The sequence below is a fragment of the Rhinatrema bivittatum genome, chromosome 1 (genome assembly GCF_901001135.1).
Source record: "Rhinatrema bivittatum chromosome 1, aRhiBiv1.1, whole genome shotgun sequence".
Taxonomy (NCBI): Eukaryota; Metazoa; Chordata; class Amphibia; order Gymnophiona; family Rhinatrematidae; genus Rhinatrema; species Rhinatrema bivittatum.
Genome location: NC_042615.1, coordinates 50,150,330 through 50,172,508, shown reverse-complemented (window position 1 = coordinate 50,172,508; position 22,179 = coordinate 50,150,330). Strand labels below are relative to the sequence as shown.

General features: G+C 44.7%; 2 protein-coding genes across 5 annotated transcripts in view; one reads left to right on the top strand and one right to left on the bottom strand.

The window, feature by feature from the left end:
- The window catches only part of MKS1 (MKS transition zone complex subunit 1), a 122,136-nt gene extending 106,401 nt beyond the window's left edge, over positions 1 to 15,735 (bottom strand). Inside the window, exons 1-4 of one of the 2 annotated variants that reach the window (XR_003857083.1) lie at positions 15,487 to 15,735; positions 14,472 to 14,599; positions 3,583 to 3,647; positions 2,828 to 2,983 (exon numbers count right to left, since the gene is read on the bottom strand). Coding sequence is in view for 1 of the 2 variants with exons in the window: in XM_029604047.1 (XP_029459907.1) it covers positions 2,828 to 2,983; positions 3,583 to 3,647; positions 14,472 to 14,599; positions 15,487 to 15,563 (426 nt within the window). In the remaining variant the exon portion in view is untranslated. The remainder of the gene's footprint in view (positions 1 to 2,827; positions 2,984 to 3,582; positions 3,648 to 14,471; positions 14,600 to 15,486) is intronic. The other variant, XM_029604047.1, reaches the window with a different exon arrangement.
- Positions 15,736 to 15,823: 88 nt separating this feature from the next.
- The window catches only part of PRMT9 (protein arginine methyltransferase 9), an 86,488-nt gene continuing 80,132 nt past the window's right edge, over positions 15,824 to 22,179 (top strand). The window contains exon 1 of one of the 3 annotated variants that reach the window (XM_029603911.1): positions 15,824 to 15,992. The gene's annotated coding sequence lies outside the window, so the exon portion shown is untranslated. Of the gene's footprint in view, positions 16,116 to 22,179 lie in introns of all 3 variants that reach the window. The other 2 variants (XM_029603735.1, XM_029603824.1) reach the window with 2 other exon arrangements.

The following is a 22,179-nucleotide window of genomic DNA, read 5'->3' as shown; positions in this document are numbered from 1 at the left end:
CCTGGCTGTCAGAGCCCTGGATCTGCTGTGGGCTAAAGCTGATCAGGGTTTACCAACCCCCCGCTTGCCCGGCTCAACCTGAGGGATGGCCCACAAAGGAACCTAACACCTCAGGGAGCGTCTTCTATTTCTCTTCTTCCTTCCCTTTCTTTTTTCTTAACTGTAGGTTTGCATCTCTACCATCTGCTGGAGACTAAGAGACTACAGTGACCCTCTTGGTTATGTAGCAGTGCCTCAAAGGTTTTAGTTCTCTGCCATCATCTGCTGGTAGGGATGCAAATCCCACTTGTCTGGACCGATCTGAGGTACGAACAGGAACTACTTGATTGCCTATCTGGATTAAGCCAATTTTGTTGGTCACCTTATTTCTCAAGGCATTTATAACCATTCAGTACTACCCTTAACTCCAAGACATTTACATTGTATTGATTTTTCCTAGAAGGACCAGATACCTCGAGTGTGAAACCACTGTAAGTGGGATCCCCAGCAGAGTGTGGATGCATCCCTGGTAAGAATAATTTTATTAGTGAAAATCTGAAAGGATAATCGCTTTCTCAAACTGAATGGAAGAGCCACCAAGACCAGGAGTCTGATCTCTATAGTAACACAGATGCAAGTCTGAAGACTTTGCCTTGAGGAGCTGCACTATGTCAGAGCCTCTGCTCGAGGCTCAGCATTTGCTGCCTTCTGTTCTCAGTGCAAATCTTTGGAACACTTGCTCAGAGTCAAGCAGAGAGAAAGATTTTGACTCAGCTCTTGGGCTTATCATTGGAACAAGTCACCAAAAGAGGCTAAGGACCTTTTTTGATGACACCTGGCCACCAGTGTGACAGGAGTCAACTCCCCAGGCCATGTGTCGCACCATTAAGGCCAGGTTCTTGGAGCTAGAAATAAGTTCACTGGCAAGGTAGGCGTGAAGCTTCTTCTGAGCTTGAACTGCTTTGGATGATATTCTTATGCAGATATCACAATCATCAGTGCTGTGGTCTTTCCCAAGGCAAACACAGCACATTTTGTGATGGTCAGTGATGGAAATATTTTATGAGAACCTTGGACAAAATTTGAAACCACTGGCCCACTTCTGACCCATGGTGAGAAAATTCAAAGCTGCAAAATCAGACACAGAAGACATTTTTCTTCACAAAAAGACACCTGCAACGGGGAAACTACGAATGGGCTGTACAACACCTCTATTCTGCTGAAAACTGGCATGGGTTAAGCAGAAAATGGACAAAAGGCAATAAAAAACAAAACAAAACATTAAATGTCACAAAACCTGACTATGGAAGTAAGAGCCTGATTCACTAGGTTTTTTTCCCCTTAAACACTGAATGGGAGAAAAGCCTTAATAAATCAGATTTCAAACAAGGTGAAAGATTTCTGGCTGAATGGCTAGAACAGTATTTCCCAACTTTTTCAAGCCCAAGAAATACCTACATTAACAAAAATGTTGTAGGCCATACCTACCTCCACAGGGCAGGCAATAGACATGGAGAGGACTCACATGGCCGAAAGGAGAGCCAGGGAAGCACTGAAACTAGACTCTCTCTCTTCCAAATATTAAAACAAAGGGAGATAGGGGGCGGAGACCCATGAATGTGTCACAGTGGGCCAGTTCCCTTTATATACAGGTGCGGGAGAAGGGAGAAGGAAGAAGTCCATGTGATGGGGCAGCCAGTTTGGATAGTTACTTTGGCTGCCACAGCTCCCCCACTCTTGGTACTCCCAACAATCAGAATGAGGGGTGCAGCCAGTACTCCGTGCACACTCCTCCTGCGGTTAAGACAGAGGAAGTGAAGATGGGGGGATGAGGAGGAATTGTGTTTGCTGAACAAAGCAGGGCCTGCTATTCATGTCCTGCTTGCTGCCCACCGATTACCACACTCCAGGGCTCATGCTGTAGCTAGGAAGAGGCGGCATTCATGAGTTCACATGCTTCCAGAAAGGAGTGCCTACATGTTTAAGGGCCACCACCCAGGTCTGAATCTAAGCATCAGGCAATGGTGACTTTTCCACTGCAGACCTCATCAGGGCTGAAGGCACACTGATTGGGAAACACTGGGCCAGAAGACAACTCAAAAATGGTGAGGAAGCTGTGAAGTCTGCAGGAATGTGTCCAAGCGGGCTAGTAGAACAAACAAAACTGAAGGGAGATGCGAGGAATGCCACAGCACTGGAACACCACCTGCTGTCATGTGACTCAACTATGTGACAGGTGAACTGCTTGTCCTCCGAAAAATCACATTTCTCCCACCAGAAAACCCATGTCTTGCCTGAGACCCAGCACTCCCTCTGATGCCGTCAGATTACACCCACTTTCTCACCCAGGCAATATCACTTCATTGTTTTAACATTTTATTTTTCTGTTAAAATTCTATTCAAATATCAGAAATTTGAATAAAACTTTCTTCAAATCCCTAGTTCTTAATACTGGCATTTCCATGCACTCTATTACTTCCCCTCTGAGCACTCACAACTCCAATGTGTCTCTTTCACTTGTTAGGTATCCTTAACAGCTCCTCAATCTCCTATCACCAGGTTCTGTCTCTCATAACCTCCCCCAATAAATCCTGGGCACAGAGACCTTCTCTTTATTAATGCATTGCACAAATAATCTCTGTACAATCACACAGCAGCCTCCTTGCTAGATCCCTCTCTTGGCTGGAAACCCTTCTTTCCATCTACTGTACTAGTTTATCTTTTGGCATCTGTCCCTCACAGAGTCTCCAAGCCATACTGTTGGCACTGTACAAAACTTAGGAGTAATAGATAATGCTACAGAATCAAGTCCACTCTAGCAGGCCCGGTCATGCTGTAGTCTAGGTACCTCCTCCAGATTGGTGTAGCGGTCATAGTCTGTGTAAGTGAAGATCCTGCAGTTCTTCCTGCCACCTGCCTTCTCCAGTTTCAGGATCTCCTGATGATACTGGCGGTCTAGTGGGCTCTGGCAGGCAGCCTCATTTTGGAATAAGTCATATTCAAACTGAGAAGGGCACAGAAGAAGAGTCAAGAATGGTTACTAAGGCTTGAGACAGTAACAAAAACAAAAACCGACAACCAAGTTTCTTCTTGCAAACTGCTAAAACCACATTCCACTGCGTCACCAGCTAAAGGCAAAACCTTCACTTATCAAAGCATCCAGGGAAGTGAGCTGGGGCTCCAGAACCTTTATCACCCAGAAAAAAAAAAAAAAAAAGACTCCAGGTGACAGCAACCTCTTTACCAAACTGGACAGCACCACTGTTCAGGAAACAAATACTGATTCAAACTAAGGATGGATGCAAGAAGACAGAAGGTTTGTCTTTTTACACTCCACTCTTTCCCCTGCTTCCCCTTCCCACATGATCCTACACCCACAAAATAACTCACATCACCCTGCACCAAGAGCAAAACAGCTGATATATTCAAAGGACAGCTTCTGGTTGTTCATAAATTCTCTAGAGCACCAGTCATAGAACAGGTGAAAAGCAGAAAAACCAATGCAAGAGATGCAAGTAACTTCAAATATCAGCATGAGTTAATCAAGCATGCGGAAGAGAAGCAGCAGGCGATATGGCAGTACAGGCCCAAGCTGTCACCCACCTGACTGAAGAGTTTTTCCTGCCAGCCAACCACAGCTTCTTCATCATCATCCGGACGATACCCACCTGCAAATCAGCACATGGCACTCTTTAGAAGCTCCACTCAGCCTTCTGTACGTCATAGACAAGCACTATATAGGAACAGAATAACTGAGAACCCAGTTTGCCCAGATCACCTGCCTGCATCACTGCTCATCTCCATTACTTGCCCTTACTACTGCCCCTTATCTTCCTCAAACATTCTGTTACAGTTCTGGAAATATTTGCCTCTGCTGGAGGACTATTCCAGGTATCCAGCAACCTCTCAATAACAAAGTATTCCCTCATATTTCCTCTGAGCAGATGTTTTCCAGTTTTATCTTGTGACTCCCTGTTTATTGAAAAGGTTATCCTCTTGTATTTCTGGAAGTGGAGGAGTATCCTAGTGGTTAGAGCAGTGGGCTCTGAACCAGGAGACCAGGGTTCAAGTTCTGCTGTTGCTCCTTGTGACCTTGGGCAAGTCACTTTACCCACCATTGCCTCAGGTACAAACTTAGATTGTAAGCCCTCTGGGGGATAGGTAAATACCTACAGTACCTGAATGTAATCCACTTTGAAGTGCTGAAAAAAGTGCAAAAAGCAGAATATAAATATTAAAAAAAAATAAATGTAAGATTTCTTATTAGTATCATGCTTCTATTATTGTTGCATTATTCATACCTCATGTGATGAGGTCATCACAACAGCCAAGGCCTGTACTGTAGTCTGATAGTTAGGCTTAAGCAGTGATAAGCTCTTTTGCTGGCTCATCCCAGCTTAAGAAGGGGGAAATGTAGGAGATATCCAAGGTGGATATTGACAGGCAAAGAAACATGGCTTCCGCAGAACAAAATAAGCTAAGAACTTTGGCAAGCTTATCAAGATCTGCTTATTGACTATAAACTTGGGTAAACAGCCAGAACACTAAGGAGAAAAACAACTTAACTCCTAAGAAAAAAAAAAACAGAGCCATCCAAGGATACTTCAGACAGGAGCTGGGTCCTCCGCCCATGGACAAAGGGAGAGCACGTGAAAAGAAGAAAATGCAGACATGGCAAGACAGTGGGGCAAGATGTGGCAGGACCCCCCCCAGGAAAAAAAAGGGGGGGGGGAGGGAGGAACAACCTGCAATACAGAGCTGATACCATCCTCTCACTGCATGCTTATGCATGAAATTTATGCACAGGTATCAGCTGACTAGTATAAGAAGGGATACACAGGGAAGAGGGGGAGGAAGAGCTGACTACACGGAGGAGGCCGACGACGCGAAGATACCCCCCTGCCCCCTCGTGAAGGAGGAGGACTGGGAGACTGACAAGAGGGAAGCCCTGCCTTGGTACTGAAAAATCCTGCCACAAAGTCCAGGACAGCCCAGAGTGGAGAGACACTTCTTCAGCCATCCAGTACCAGAACCCAGGAAGCAAGCCTTTCCCTCGAGTCGGTCCCTGAGATCTCGAGCCAGAGACTGCTCTAGAGGTAAAAAGAGGGGAATCTCCTAAAGACGGGTGGGGCTAGTCAGTTACCTGTATTAATACTTTATGGAGGCTAAGGTATATGGCATGTTTAAAGCCACTAATAATGCAGAACTTTTAGTATAAATCTATGCTCAGTAGCAAGGATGTTAGAGACGTGTACTGTTTATCTTTTTCTAAATGCTAAGCTTGTAAAAATTTGACAAATAAAAGTCTAATTCTGTAGATAAAACACATTGTCATTCCTGAACTCTTCAGTTTGGATGTGGGTATAGAAGGTAATAGGGAGAACTGTCTGTAGCCCTGCTAGCCCCGACAGGTGTGGGAGAGGGAGACATGAAGTGCACAGTAGCCAACAGTTCCTGTACCCCTCAAACCAATCCTGATAGACATCTGAATGTTTCTAATGACAGATAGTTCCTTTCCCTTCTTTCTTCTAGAAAGTACATTTTGAGTTTTGTAAGCTTTGGGGTAGAGTTTGTGTTGCAGGCTCTTTAGCTCTGTGCCATTTTGGTTGCCCTCTTAAGAACAGCTTCCATCTGTCTTAGAGTTCTTACAAAGGAGCACAAGGTCGGTGCTTCCATTAGGCAAACTAGGCAGTCGTCTACTGCACCAACATTTTGGGAGCAGCAAAATCCAGCACAGAGGAATGCTGTGTCCGAGCCAATACTGTGAAGAAGAGCGTGCTGTGCTGAAGTCACTGTTACTAGCAGTAGGAGAGCTGTGCTGGAGCTACTGCCAATAGGCAAGTTGGAGGAGGGCGTTCGCCTAGAGTGACAAATACTCTTGAACCAGCCCTGAAGGTACAGCCTCCAGAACTAAACCCAGAACATAAGAAATTGCCATACTGGGTCAAACCAAGGGTCCATCAAGCACATCATCCTGTTTCCAACAGTGGCCAATCCAGGGTACAAGTGAGGGCTGCATTAGTGACCTATTCAAAAGGTAATATTACCTCCTTTCCTTACTGGTTATACTTCTGTTTGTGCATCCAGGTACCATTAGCATTTCACATTAACTAGCAAACTTCAGTTTCTCTAACTATCACTCCTAGGTCCCTTTTCTGTTGGTAGCTGACAGTTCTAGCCTAATTCATAAATGGTTATCTATATTACACTCCTAACATACACCATTTCAATTAATAACCTACTTTTCCCACTTATTCCAGACTAATTTAGCTTACTCCTAAACAGGCAAGGGCAAAATGTGAGAAACCAGTGAAAGAAGCTTAGGACTAATGTATTGTTCCTGTTGCTGGATGAGCTCATAATATTTATTTGCGATCCTATTCAATAAAAGAACGCAAGATCCATCCAGTCTGCCCACTTTTTTTTTTTTAACCTTCTGCAATACCAGAGATCCTGTTTGCTCTTTGGTTTTGCCCTCCTAGACCTGTAGATAAGATCTGTGCTTATTCCATGTTGTCAAGATATTTGATACCATTTTTAACTCCACTACCTCTACTGGAAGGCTGTTCTATGAATCCATCACCCATTCAATGGAGAAATGTTTTCTTTGAAGGGAGGGAGGATGAAAAGGAATGGAAGGAAATACTTTTTCACTGAAAATTTGGTAGACCCCTGAAGCAGACTTCCACTTGAGATGGTATGACCCAAAATAGGACTCATGCTTGTATTTTGGCACTATTAGGTGAGACATGAAGACCTAAATAAGTGTATTTTAGAGGAGAGGGGGAAGAAATGACATAGCCAGAGAGGCATTTAAACACCTCAAAAGTATAAATGTGTGGCAGCCAGGCTGGTTATATAATATTATGTACTGCAAATACTAATGCTTAGGCATACAGACTCCAAGTAAACGTACAGGCTGAAGAGACAACTGCAAAATGGTTCTGCTACCTACAAGATACCAAACTGATAAACTGTCAAATACTGAAAAAGATAAATTTCAGTGAAAAGAAGCAAGATCAGTGAGTTCTTTGTAAATCATAATGGAAAAATACAGACTGCTGCATGCAACCCAAGTTGAAATTATTTCTTACCTGATAATTTTCTTTCCTCTAGGACAGGCAGATCAGTCCACACAAGTGGGTTATGCACGCCAACCAACAGATGGAGACGGAGATCACTGAATCGCTGATGTTACCTCATATAGTCCTGCCAGACATTAGCCAGCCAGTATTTCTGCAAAAGTCAACTGTGGACAACTGAACAAACAAAACTTTAACTATGTCTTTTCCTCTTTTTTTGTCCACTTCCAGTAGAAGAGGAAGCACTGGACTCAGAAAGAAAAAAAATGCAATAATGAAAGTAGGAAAATCTACCCTCCAAAAGGCATAAACTTGTCAGATCCCTCACTGACCTGGAAATTTGAACTGGCTTCCACATGTTCACTGGCCTCAGATTTCTGCCTTTGGCAATGCCCCTAAAAGAGACCAATGAAAACATGATAGACCAGATAGCAGCAAAGGGAGTGTGGACTGGCCTGCTTGTCCTAAAGGAAAAGAAATCAGTAAGAAGAAATTTCACCTTCCGCTTTATTCAGGCAGGCCAGTCGTCAAAACGGGATGTACAAAAGCTACTCCCTGGATGTGCTCCCATCAGAACTGTCCTGGCAAAGGTTGTGTCTTCTCTCACGCCAACATCCAAACTATAATGCAAGGCGAAAGCATGCAAAGACCACTTTGCCGATCTATAGATCTACCGGAGAGATCAAGCACAATTTCATCCAAGATTCTGCCTGCGCTCTGGTAGAATGAGCCTGAACTTGTTGGGCAAAGGCTTCCCCGCATCCACATAGGCCGCCATTACTACACCTTTAATCTAACGGGCTACCTTGGCAAGTGAAGCTGTTTCTCCTTTCTTCACGCCCCCATGAAAGACAAAAAGATGATTGGTTTTCCAAGAAGAGTTGGTAATTTTCAGATAGCTTAACAGAAGCCTTCACACATCCAACGGAGGCAAGATCCGAAATTCCTGCTCATCCAAGCCCCTATCCAAAGAAGGTAATGAGATTGACCGATTCAAGTGAAAATCTGAAACCACCTTCGGCAAGAAGGAAAGTACAGTCCTAATCTGCACTCTGTCTGGAGTAATGACCAAGAAGGCTCTTGACAAGAAAGAGCCTGTAGTTGTGAAATTTGCCTGGCTGAACATATAGTGACAAGGAAAATCATCTTCATGATCACTAAGCGTAAGGAAAGCTGCCAAAGAGGATGAAAAAGTGGGACCTGCCAAAAAGGCCAGCACCAGATCCCAAAGCAGCACCAGTATTCGCAAAGGCTGTTGAATATGCTCAAAAATCTAGAAACATTCAGGTGAGAGGAGAGAGGTTTACCCTGAACTCATCCCCTATAACACACCAAAACCTCTTTTTGTACATTAAACGTATTGAAAGCAAATCCCTTAACCAGACCTTCCTGTAGAAATTCCAAGATTAAGAGAATCAGTGCCTTCAAAGGAAGACAGGACCGTTCCAGGTACCAACTCTCAAAAATTCTCCAGACTCGAATGTAAGCCAATGAAGTAGAATGAGCAAACACCAAAGGGACCAATTCCAAAGTGGAAGCAATAGATTCAAGAACCTGCAGATAATCCCAGACCCTGGGAACTGCTTAGCAATCTGCCAATCTGTGCCTGGATCTTGATAATCCGCTCCTCGGTTAGAAAAACTCGCCCGAGACTGGTACTGAAGCGTGCTCCCAGGAAATCCAGAACTTGAGATGGCACCAGCTGGCTCTTGGGAAAATTCACAACCCAGCCCAGGGACCGTAAGTGCTGCAGCACTATAGCCATCGCCCGATGACAAAGGTCCTCTGATTTTGCTCAAATCAACCAGTCGACCAGATACGGGTGAACCAGGATGCCCTGCTGCCGAAGAGTTGCTGCCACTATGACCATCAAATTTGTTAAGGTCTTCGGTGCTGTTGCCAACCCAAAAGGCTGGACGCAAAACTGAAAATAATCTCCTAGGATCATGAACCTGAGAAATCTTTGATGATCCAGGTGAATTGGAATGAGGAGATATGCTTTGGTCAAATTTAGAGAAGCCAAAAATTCCCCTTTGCTCACTGCAGCGATCTCAGACCTCAACGTTTCCATCCAAAAATGAGGTACTTTGAGCGCCACATTTACCTTCTTTAAATCCAGAATCAGACGAAAAGCACCATCCTTCTTTGGGACCACAAAATAAATGGAATACTTTCCTGTTCCCTGCTCCTCGACCAGTACTGGAATGGTGGTCCCCCAACAGACTTAGACGACCGACAGTTTCTTGAACTACACGTCTTTTCTGCTCGTAAGCTCAAGGGGACCTTATGAACAAATCCTTTAATGGACGTGCAAATTCTAGAGTGTAACCGTGCTCTATCACACTTAGGACCCACTGATACGACGTGATCTTGGCCCACTCCTTGAGAAAAAGTGTTCACCGACCTCTGATTATTGGAACAGAGGAGCGGGCCAGCCTCGCTTCATTGGGAGGACTTGGAACCGGAGGCTCCTGACCTGTACCATTTCTGGTTGGTCTCTGGCCTCGAAAGGACTGATTTCAAGACTGCTGCCTCCCAGCATCTTGTCTCTGACCTTCACCAGGAGGATGAAACTGCCAGGTACAATGGTCAGACAGAAATGAGCCCATGCTGAAGAGATTCCTCTGCTGACCTTCGGCTTGTCCTCTGGCAGCTTCTGCCCTTTGGTCTCTCCAAGAAGCTTCACAGGCTCCTCCAAATCCTCACCAAAAATCAGCTTCCCATTAAAGGGAAGCAACCACAGCTGAGACTTAGACCAAACATCCACAGATCAATTCCTTAACCACAGCAGTCTTCTAACAGAGACCACGGACATTATAGATCAAGAGGAAGTGCGTATGAGATCATACAAAGCATCCACACCGTAAGGCCACCACGGCTTCCAGCCTCTTGGCCTGCTTTTGTCCTCTGGCAATAGCGATCCATCAGATTGCAATTGCTGTACCCAGTGCAATCCGGCCCAGAGCATAAAACTGTTACATACAGCAGCATAAATGCCCAACGCTAACACCTCAAAAATCTTCTTGAAGTGTACTTCCAGCTTCCTATCCTGCATATCCTTAAGCACCGCCGATCGTCTCTGGTTGTCTTCTTTGATACTGCCGAAACTGAAGCATCCATCTTTGGCATCTGCAAAAAGATCCAAAGTGTCTTCCGGCAACAGATATAGCTTCTCCATGGCTCTGCCAACCTTCAAACCTGTATCTGGAGTCTCCCACGCCAGAAGCATTAATTATTTCACTGACCTGTGGAAGGGGAATGCCTTTGCTGGCCCCTCAAGCCCTGAATGACTGGATGCACTCCCTCATGGTCTGAATCAGGATGGGGTTCTTTAATACCTAGTTCCTTTAAGACACATGGTATTAAGGGCCACAATTCCTCCCAGCAAAAAAGATGGACCACCTTGGGATCATCTCCTTCCACCAAGGGTGCTTGATTCCGAACATCATCAGGGTCTGCACTGTCCAAATCAGGATCCATCCCTGATGGATCTCCAGCCAGACAATCATCATTCTCTGAGCTATCATTTGCATCCCCCGAATGCAATTGTTGCGCCAGGACTCTCCTAACTCTGATCACCCCACCAGATCGAGCCGAACAAGGCCTCTGGGTCGGAATTGGCTCCTGCAGGTCCACTGACTTGGGAAGGTGACGGCCAGCCACCCTTCTCACTAAAAAAGCCTTCTGCATAAGCAGAAAAAAATCCGGGAAAAAGTCCCCGGAGTTATCTGGATCCTGCTCTAGGAGAGCTTCCTCCTCCTCCTCCTCCTCAACAGAGGATCCCAGGACCCCCAAGGCTCTGAGGGTCTTTGATCTGCCGGCGACAGCAGCAGGGGTAGGGCAGCATTCTTGCAGGCACTGTCAGACATAGCAGCAAAAAAAAACAAAAAAAAAAAAAAACGGCTGCTGTTCCCACCAAAATCAGGAAAACACTTTCGGGCTGCTCTTCTCCCCTCGCACTCCCTGCGGAGGATCGCTGCCTGTCCGAGGCTCTCTTAGCGCTCCCCGATCTGCATTCTCCCCCGGAGATGCAGCGGGAGCAAGTGCCGGCCAGAGAAAGGCCTACGCTTGTCTCTCCACATGCTGCGCACTACCCGCCATGCTGTGAATTTACTTTTTTTTGGTTTTTTAAATTGCCGCACCAGCTCGCCTGCACCCAACACCGCAAGAACCAGCCTCAAACGTGCCCAATGTCCCCGAAGCAGTATGCTGCGAACCACGGCCAAAGCACCTGACCGGCACAACAAAAATAAAAAGGCCTGTTCCAGTTTTAGGTTTTTTTTAACTTTATACAAAGAACTTCCCTTTAGCGGCTGCAGGCTCCGGCTGTCTACCTGCAGGAGGGAGGAGAGGGAACTGGTCCCACCAGTTATCTCCCCCCTCAGCGGGTCAAGGATGCGGACAGACCCAGGGGTTCCCAACCTCTCCCGTTCGTTCGCTCCTTTGCCTGAAAGGATGGCCCCACCAGGATCTATCGACCTTCAGGGAGGGCTAAGAAGCCATCTTAACCCTAAACTGCCTTTAAATCTCTAACTTTTCTGTTTTTTTCCTTTTCTTAATATCTTCTCAAACTGCAGGATTTGCACCACCTTCCATCTGCTGGAGACAGAGAAGTACTGACGGACTGCAGGGGGCAGACCAGGCTAACTGATAGTGTCAGTAAAACTCTCTCTGTCTCCATTTGCTGGAAGGGAGGCAAAACCCAGGAGTCTGGACTGATCTGGGTACATACAGAGAAATGGGACATTGTTTGAACTAGCTGACAAAGTATGGTATTTTTTTTTATTTTATTTATTATTTTAGTTGGACACGAACCTATGGAGGCGACAGTGCCTTCACAGGCATTTTATCAGTTAAGAGGAATATTTTGATCAGCAATTGTCTCTCCCAGCATGCCTGTCATGTGAACCTGCTACCAGAAGAAAAAAAGTTAGCTTTAAATCACCCGTCAATGATACACCCACAGCATCTAATCCATGCCTACTTTTGTGATCAGGTGAGCATTCATGTGAGGACCTGGGGGCCATGATAACTTGAGGCAAAGGAACTAACCAAAAGAGGAAGAGACAAAGAAGAAGAGAAAGATAAACAGCAGTTTTCCTGCTGGATTTCTCTTTGAACCCCTTGTCTGTGCTGCTGCAAAGTCCTATCTGCTAAACCTCATCTCTCCACATCTGATCAGTAATTTTCCAAGCGCCATTTGAGAGCCTTTCCTCTCTAAAAGCTATCTACCATTCCAGAATTGATAAACATTTCATGACTATATGGACATTGTGGAACTGTTTCCAGCCTAAGCCATGGAATTAGTTGAACTCCCTGGATGTGGTGCCAGCCCTGCGATGGAGAGAAGCTGTATATGCTGCTACATATGTAAGACCTGAGCTAATTTACTCTTTACATGCTGGGTATTTAGCTTTGCAACGCATATGTGAGAAATGTTAGGTGAAACCGATTTGGTACTGGTGATATAGGTATTTCTGAATCCAGAATGAATTGGAGGTGTTGCCGAATGAGTCTAAGCCATAGCTCATGTAACTCATTCATTCACAAAAAACTCCATAAAAGAAACAAAAAAAAAAAATTGTAGTAATTCTGACCACTATAAAGAGCTTGGGTTGTTTATTGGCTGGGATATAAACAGTCTCAGCAGTTATACATGTGGGTCCTACAAGAGTCAGGAGTAACATGACACATATGGTCTGCAATTAAGGACCATTTAGTTTTCTCACCATGCTGTGACAGGTCTTACGCAAACTGTAGTCTTCTGCCTCCCTCCCCCTGCCACTAAAGTCCTTCCATCTTCTGTCCAAGTACTGAAGTCTCTGTCCTTTCTGTTTGTATTCCTGACACTTATTTGTGGTCTCACACTGAATACCTTTTTATTAATCATTGTACAAGAATGTGTTCAGTATGTCTGCTTTCCCTTGTTGCCCTTCAGGTATTCCTCCCCGTTTCTATTTCTTATGATACTATTCCTGCATGTCTTAATTTAAGATATCAAAAGAAGAGATGTCACCTTGTTTAACTGCCATAGCTAATTTTTTTTATCTATCTATATCTATATACACACCTTTATTTTCATTTTATGCTACTCTGAACCAAAACGTCTTGCGTATTTTTTGATTTTCAAGATAATTCCTAACCCCTCAGTATACGAAAGGTTAAATTACGAGCCCAAGAGGAACTATGAACAAACTAAAAACATATTAGTGCTGCGTACAGTTCAAACTCCTCTTACTCAGCTACAAAGAGCCTTCAACTCTGCAGCTTCTTACTACCTCTTCTCTCTCCCTATAGCTCTCCAGCAGGCCGATACAGTACAGTGCGCTCCGGCGTAGCGCACTGTTAACCCGTGATTGGATGCGCATTTTCGACGCGCTAGCATTACCTCTTATTCAGTAAGGGGTCGAAAACACGCGTCAACTCCCCCGAACCTAATAGCGCCCACAACATGCAAATGCCGCACATTTTACTTTTAGAAATTAGCGCCTACCCAAAGGTAGGCGCTAATTTTTCCGGGCACCAGGAAAGTGCATAGAAAAGCAGTAAAAACTGCTTTTCTGTGCACCCTCCGACTTAATATCATGGCAATATTAAGTCAGAGGTCCCAAAAGTTGCAAAAGGTTAAAAAAAAAAAAAATTTGAAGTTGGCCCTTGGCTTGAAAACCGGATGCTCAATTTTGCCGGCATCCAGTTTCCGAACCCGTGGCTGTCAGCAGGCTCGAGAACCGACGCCAGCAAAATTGAGCGTCAGCTGTCAAACCCACTGACAGCCGCCGCTCCTGTCCAAAAAGAGGCGCTAGGAACGCGCTAGTGTCCCTAAATTAAATTCCCAAAGTCTCTTTTGCTCTGTATATATGTCTTGATTAGTTTGTAAGCTCTACTGAAAATAGACTGCCTCATATGCTTTTGTATAGCACAGCATACATTGAGTAACATTATAGAAGTGGTAAGTAGTAGTAGGGTCAACAGTGCCCATGCAATCAAGCTATTTAGTAATCCACCAGCTAGCTATCAGATTCCCAGGTTGGTTAGAAACCATAGCTGGGAATCTGGAGATCCTAGTTTGGTTCTTCATAATCAATTACTGAATGATATTGGCTACTGTGTTTCTCAAGCCAGTCCTGGAGCATCCTGGGCGGTATAGTTTTCAGGAAATCCATGAGTATGCATAAGATAGATATGCACACAATTGAAGCACTGTGCATGCAAATCTCTCTTATGCACATCTTCATGAGGGATATCCTGAAAACCCAGTGGACTGTCGTTCATGGGGACTGGAGGCTGCCTTCCCCTGCTCCTTGGCCATTGGCTCTATTACCTTATCTAGATTAACCATGGCACCTGGAAAATATTTTGAAAGAAGAGTCACAGCAGGCAAGGTAGCAGAGGAGTGCCTGTATCACCTACTTGAAGCAGCTGTAGCCCCACTGGAGGCAAAGGTGGCAAGCTGAAGAAGGCCCTTTCCAAGCTGTGCAGTTGGCTCCTGAACCTGCTGTAGGAGGACACTAGTGGATGTGATGCGCTGCAGATGAATTCTGAGAAGGACAAAATGGGTGTTAGGATACAAGCAAAGTTACAACTCACCCAATGTCTCAGGTATTCATCTTCCCAATTAAACTATTATGGTCAGGAAGACAGCAATGAGGTGAATGAGCATATAAGAGGTTGATCATATCAGAGAATGCATAGTGCCTGTTTGCAGTTTACTATAGTACTACTTTGGATGCTGGCTGGATGATTAATAAAGAGAAGGAATTAAGAAGTCAGCTAAAAGGGTCAAGGACAAATAAAAAGATAATGATACAGGAAATATAAACTGCAAGAAAGATGCAGAAACAGATATGGTAAAGAAGGGCATGGGAAGAATAATATGAAGAGGAATGGGATGGGGAGGAAGTAAGGAAGCAGGCAGGCAGAGAGGATAGAAAAAGAATGAGGAGTACTAGACATAAGGGGATGAAAGCAACCGGAATGAATCAGCAGGCGGGAGAAGGGCTTTGAATTAGTGGCCTAATGGTTAAAGCAACGGACTGAAAATTAGGGATCAAATCCATCTCCCCCCACCTACACTCCCTGCGGCATTTATTTTGCCCGTTCCGCGATAAAATATTGAAGCATAGTAAATAACTCCCTTAGGGTCTGATTTACTAAGCATTTTTTCCATAGACTCAGAATGGGAGAAAATGTTCAGTAAATCAGTCCCTTAGCTTGCAAACCCTCTGAAGTCAGGAACCTACTGTACTTGAACCGCATCAACTTTGAAGTGTCAGAAACAAATATAAATCAAATCAAATAAACCGCCTTGGGCTTCATTTAGAAAGGCGAGTAAAAATTTAACGATTAAAATTAAAGCAAGGGGACAGGCGGTGGGCCAGGATCGCGGGTAGCAGATGCACAGGGCTCTCTGCTACTCCTTACCCACCGAATCTTTAGGTTCTTGACGGGGTCCTGAGATCGATAAACAGCTTCTCCGGTGTCCCCGTTCCAGGCTTCCGCCATCCTTAAGTACGAGCACGACAGACCCGCCGGTGCCTCCAAGTCCCGGGGGAAGTCCGGTGTAGATGCGTTGGCCAACGCGGAGCTTGCTTACGACCTTAAAGCCCCAAACTCCCAACTCCCAGCCTCCACCTAACTACCACAGAAACCCTCCAAACCCGCCCAGAGGGAGAGGCAGACTCCTCCCACGCCAGCCCCTCCTCTCCACCAATCCGGCCGAGGCGCGGCGCGCGCCGTGAGACGTCACACCCCCCCCCCCCCCCCAAATCCCACCACCTCGGGGGACGCGCCTCGCTATTCCCGTTTGGCTGTGAAGCGCCTGGATGGTCTCCTAGCAGCGCGACCACGGGACGTCTCTCGTGAGAAGCTAAAGGGCAAGGCAGCCGCCGATTGGCTACTGGAAGCGGGTCCTTGAGTGCTGCGGTGTGATTGGTCTGTGTCGGTTTCTCGGCGCGCCTGTAGGCCTTTTCTCCTGCAGCGCGCAGGGCATGTACGAGGTTGCATCCTGGGGTCAGGTCGGTGACGCTGGTGACCGATGGCTATCGGCCGCCTGGGGTATGGCGGGATCGGGATGGGTTGAAGGTTATGACAGGAAATTGTGACTGGTCACGTGCGGATCTGCGAGCTGCTGTGTGATCAGAAGTCTCCAGAACGAGTGGATGGGGGTGGTGAATGCTGTTGTGGGTTTCCAGTCTCAATGAGGCAGGAGAGAGCAAGACTGCAGATTGTGATTAACTGGAAAATCTTTAGGTGCAGGGTGGACAACATCTGAGAGCTCTCATGGACTTTTATGGGAAACTGATGATTCTTCCACAGCTGAAAATCGTATTTCAGGCAGTTTCCCCAATTCGCAGAAATAGAGGTCAAGAAAAATTAGATAACAGATATGAGGAGATATCTGCTGTAGGATTAACGCAATACATTTCTTGACTAGCTTCTGGGAGCTACATTCTTTTCATCAAGTCATACCAAAAGACAATCGTCTTGTTTATTCTTTTCCAATTAGAGAGCTCAAAGCCTGTTAAATTAATATTTACATCCTACCTGAATCTAAAAGCATATAATTGATTACCTTACAGTGGATGTGTGAAGGGGGGATAGGAGAGAGTTAATTTGTTAGCAGAGTGATAAGAAGGTGACAGAGAGATAGTAAAGTTATAGCTGCCTAAACGCTTTCTGGACCACGAATCCCTCGAGGGTCCCTTCTGGGCTGTTTCCACCCAGCTTGTTTTTAATATCTCTTGCAACTCATGGTGCTTAACTTCTAAACTGTGTGTGTATGTATATATGTATATATATATATATATATATATATATATATATATATATATATATATATATATATATATATGCAACACTTATAGAAAAGATATCTCCTTGCAGTCTACCTCATCTGTATGCATACATTACTTATCTTCTCAGTGTTGCTTTTAATTTTAATGTAATCTGCAAGTGGTATACTTTTAGGAAAATAATCATGTAACCTACAGAGAAGCCATCCATTAAATGTTTAGTAAAGGTGGTTGTAATTAGATGGTGCACATTTACTATTATCAGTGTTTGGTAATTTTCAACTGCTGATCATCTCTTATGCTGCACTCTTTGGCCATGGAGCTGATTGTGGTGTGTGTGTGTATAGAGATAATTATATAACATGCAATTGAAGTAAAAATAAAAATTGTTGATCTCTATCAATGTATGTGAAAGGTATGCTGCAATCAAGATGATAAAACAGAAGTATATGCCAGAAACTTTAGTATTTATTAATGGATTACTCACAAAAAACTCTGTATGCATTACTAAAATTGGGGATGCTGTAAGACAGAATGCAAAAAGTGTCCATCAAAATATCCATGTTCATTCTTAGAAAGGAAGAGGCTCAACTTATTGTACATTTCTACTCCTGTATCTCAATTTCCAGCAGAGGTTAATCCTTTGCTCTGCAGTCATTCACCAGTCTTTAACCTCATAACTGGATGAAGTTTAAAGTGTTTAATGTTCGCACAGCGCACCAGCAGCATGAATTGCAAAATGATTTAAGGTGAATTCAAAGCACATGTCCCTCACTGATGCTTACACACTTGCAGAAACCAAAGACTTCACTCTGATAACTTCAAGCTTGCTGACAAGTGAACAGTTCTACAGCTAGCAACTTTATTTTCTTTGCTATCACTTTACCTGATGGGTTGAAACTCAAGGCTGCTGTTTTCAGTGGACAATGGAGGACAGTAGTCACAAAGTCTTCTTTAAAGTGTGCATGTGTGCCACCCGGATGGTAGGAGGCATGGTGGAAGCTTGTCCTGTAGCTACCAAGTGTTAACTGCTCTACCCAGTTTATGATAGTTCTATGAACATATTTAAAACTTACGGATTGGCACTTCCTGCCTGCTGATCTCATGATGCATGTGATCAGGCAAGAAGTGCTAGCCTGCACATTTTGAACATGCAATGGTGGGACAAGTTCCTGCTACATAGGTTTACTGAGGGAGGCAGGGAGATTGGATGATGGGAAAGGACCAAAGTGGAGTGGGAGATTAGGCCTACGTGCAAAAGTTATCTGCATAACACACCCTGAAAAAAAAAGAGGAAACATTGGTCACAGAAACCCTCCAAACCTGCCCAGAGGGAGAGGTAGACTCCTCCCATGCCAGCACCTCCTCTCCACTTTAATAGTAGCCAATGCTGTCAACAGCATGACAAGGCCACAGCCATGCAGTTTTTTCTCAGGTCCTCCGAATCTGTTTCTGGGCTGCAACATTTGCTTCTAAAGCTTGGTTTACAAACCAGATGCTTAAATGTGCATGCTCAGGAAGAGACAGAAAGCAACATTATTCTGTGTAGTGGAAACAACATACAAAATAATCACTTACTGAAAGAAAAATACAAATGAATCCAGTAAGTGCAGAAAGCAGGCAGTTCCCTGTACGTACCCAGATTTGTCCAGACTCCCGAGTTTTGTGTTGCTCTCATGGTGGAACCCGTTGTCAAAGCAGTTTCATCTTCCATTACCTCTTACGGAGCTAGCCATGTCCAGTCTCTCAAGGTGGCTTGGTCGGGACCAGTTGTGTCACGGAGTGGACTTGGAGGTTCCGAAGTGGATAGTAGTTACCACCGATGCCAGTTTCTCTGGATGGGGAATTATATGCCAGACTTAGTCAGCACAGGGCCAGTGGTTAGCGGAGGAGGCATTGTTGTCTATCAATTGCTTAGAGACAAAAGCAGTGCAGTTCGTGTTGCATGCCTTTCTACGTCTCATGTGCGGTCGGCCAGTAAGGATCTTGTCGGACAGTGTGACAACAGTGGCTTATATCAACCAACGGGGTGGTATCAGAAGTCGGATGTGGTTCAGGAAGCCCAGGAATTATTTTACTGGGAAGAGCAGCATCTGGTGTTACTAGCGGCATTTAACATAGCAGGTATAGACAATATGCAAGCGGATTTTCTCGGTCGGCAACACCTGGGTCCTGGAGAGTGGGAGTTGTCGAAGGAAGCAATGCATCTCATTCGTTGCAGATGGGGAAGGCCTCATATGGACTTGATGGGAACTCAGCAAAATGTCAAGGCCCCGCGCTTCTTCAGTTGCAGAAGGGATCAATGCCTTGATTCTTCTTTGGCCACAGGGTATTCACCTGTACGTGTTTCTGCTGTGGCTGCTGGTGGGCAAAATATTGTGGCGGGTAGAGATTCATCCTGGATAGGTGATTCTAGTGGTGCCGGAGTGGCCTCAATGGCATTGGGTTTGCAGGTCTGGTAAATCTAGCGGTAGACAGGCCATTGTGCCTTGCTGATCTAACAAAGCTTCTTCACCAAGGTCCCATGTTTTCAGATCAGGTGGCTCACTTCTGTTTCGTGGCTTGGCTTTTGAGAGGATATTCTGAGGATGTCATTTCCACTCTGGTGCGAGCTAGAAAGACTTTAGCATATGTGAGGGTCTGGAGAGTTTTTGAGGCTTGGTGCGCAGAGCAGGGGGTTGAACCTACTCGAGCATCTGTCACGCATATTCTGATTTTCTTGCAGTGAGGGTTGATGAAGGGTCTAGACTTTAACTCCCTCAAGAGTTCAGGTGGTGGCTTTGGGCTGTATTCGAGGGAAGGCGTAGAGAGCGGCTCTAGCTGCACATCCTGATATGGTGCGTTTTCTCTGGGGGGTGAAGCATTTGCGTCCTCTGGTGCGGAAGTTGTGACCCTCCTCGAGCCTTAACTTGGCCCTTAAGGGGATATGTGTGCAGCTCCATTCAAGCCTTTTAGAAGGGCAACTTTGAAAGATCTTACTGTGAAGGTTGTGTTTCTAGTGGCAATTTGTTCAGCTTGAAGGATTTCGGAACTTCAGGTTTTGTCATGAAGGAATCCCTTTTTGAGGATTACAGATTCTAGAGTCTAATTGCGTGCAGTTCCTTCCTTCTGAAGGTAGTGTCGTTTCACCTAAGTCAATTGGTAGAGCTTCCGACCTTTCCAAATTTGGATGCTATGGTGCCTCATGCTGTACCTTAAGGTCATGAATAGCTTCCGGTTGTTGGACCATCTTTTTGTGCTATGGAGTGGTGCAAAAAAGGGTCCTAAAGCTTCAAAATCCACCATAGTATGGTGGTTGAAGGGAAGCCATTGGTTCGGCATACATCTGTCAGGGTCGTCCTATTCCTGAGGGTTCACTCTACTAGATCTCAGGCGGCATCCAGGGCCGAATGTAAACAAGTATCACCACAAGAGATTTGTTGGGTGGCTTCTTGGAAATCGTTGCACACTTTTGCCAGGCATTATCATTTGGATGTCCAGGCCCAGAGGCCATGAGTTTTGTTGAGAGTATACTTCGAGCAGGATTCTCGCAGTCCCACCCTGTTTAGGGAAGCTTGGGTGCATCCAAAGAGTCTGGACTGATCTGGGCACATAGAGGGAAAGGAAAATTAGATCTTGCCTGCTAATTTTCATTCCTGTAGTACCACAGATCAGTCCAGAGTCTCTCCCAATTGATGTGGGGAGAATTGGAGAGTCCGCTCAATCTATTATTGTAATTGGACTGTTTAATTTCTCACGTTATTAAGGTTGGAAAGATTTATCCATTATAAAATTCCATTTCCTACTGCTTGTTCAGGGGGATGTGATTGTTATTCGTAGTTGTATTCATTAGTATCTTGGCTTGGGTACTTGTCAATTCTGAGGGACTACAGGTGGGCACACCAGGTTATGTGGCAATGTCCGCAAAACTTTCTCTGTCTCCATCTGCTGGAAGGGAGGCAAAACCCAAGGGTCTGGACTGATCTGTGGTACTACAGGAACAAATATTATCAGGAAAGACCCGATTTTTCTTTACCATTCTTCACTCAACTTGATAAGCATGCAAAATCAACATAGCTTTACCTACAAGAATGACCCATTCTGGATGCTGAAGGAATTTTTTTTTTTCCCCCCTTTATGGTAGGAGGAGAGGCTTAGTGCTTATAGCAGCAGGCTGGGAAATAGGAAAGCCGGGGTTCCAATCCTGCTTCTCCTACTGATGCTCCTTGTGACCTTGGGCAAGTTACTTCACCCTCCATTGCCTCAGGTACCAACTTAAATTGTAAGCCATCTGGAGCAGGGGCCAATCTTATCTACCTGAATTTATAGCTCGCTTTGACCATGGGTTTGAACATGCATGTAATTTAAATCCAAAATTTGTTCAGATTATTTTCTTGTCCTTCCATGGTACATTCTGGGAACTAGGCTGTGCCATCATCCATTTTCTGTTTTGTTTTTTTTTCACATGAATGGAAATGAAAGAATAAAAACTGTCGAGACAGCTCTCAAAAGTTCAATTTTGGCGGCCTTTTTCATAACTTTTTAAAAATATGATACTGCCTTCTTTGCTGGCACTCATCTTTTTTTTTAATTATTACTTATTTAAAGATTTTCCATTACAACTTCAAGAAAACATGAGAGGAAAAAGCATGGACAAAGACAGAAGAAAATAAAGAAAGATATCAATCTTTAAACGTTTTGCCATCCGTGAAGTCCTCTATTATTCTGAGTGATCCATGTCTCAATCTAAAGAAATAATTGGTGAACCAAAACCTCAAAAAAATAAAGAAAAAGAAAAGTAGAAATTTCAAAACATTCAAGGCCGATACCAAGAATACTACTTGGGAGGCAGATAGTTCAGGAATGGTCATTTCCTGAACTATCTTATCACTTAATAGCAGTGTACGCTGGCAAGGCTAAGAAATCTTTCAGGTCCCCAGAGGCAGGCGGAGCTCGGGATGAGATGATGGTGCAGGGAAGAGGAATTCAGTTTGTAAGGAACTGGGGAACCTTTTGGGGATGGACTCCACCTTAACCAGGGTGGAACCAGGCTGCTGGCGCTAACCTTTAAAAAGGAGATAGAGCAGCTTTTAAACTAAATCAAAGGGAAAAGCCTACAGTCGCTCAGCAGCGCATGGTTCGGAGAGAGGTATCTTCGAAGGATACTAAGGATACTAATGAAGCATTAGAGTTAGGGCATCCCAACAGAGAGATTCCAGTAATAAGAAAAGTAGTCTAAATGCCTATAATTATAAACTCACCTGAGCTAAAAGATTCCAATTTATCCACGTCAATTGAAAAGCAGAATGTTAATACAAAACAAAAAACACACTTTGGCCTGGATTTTC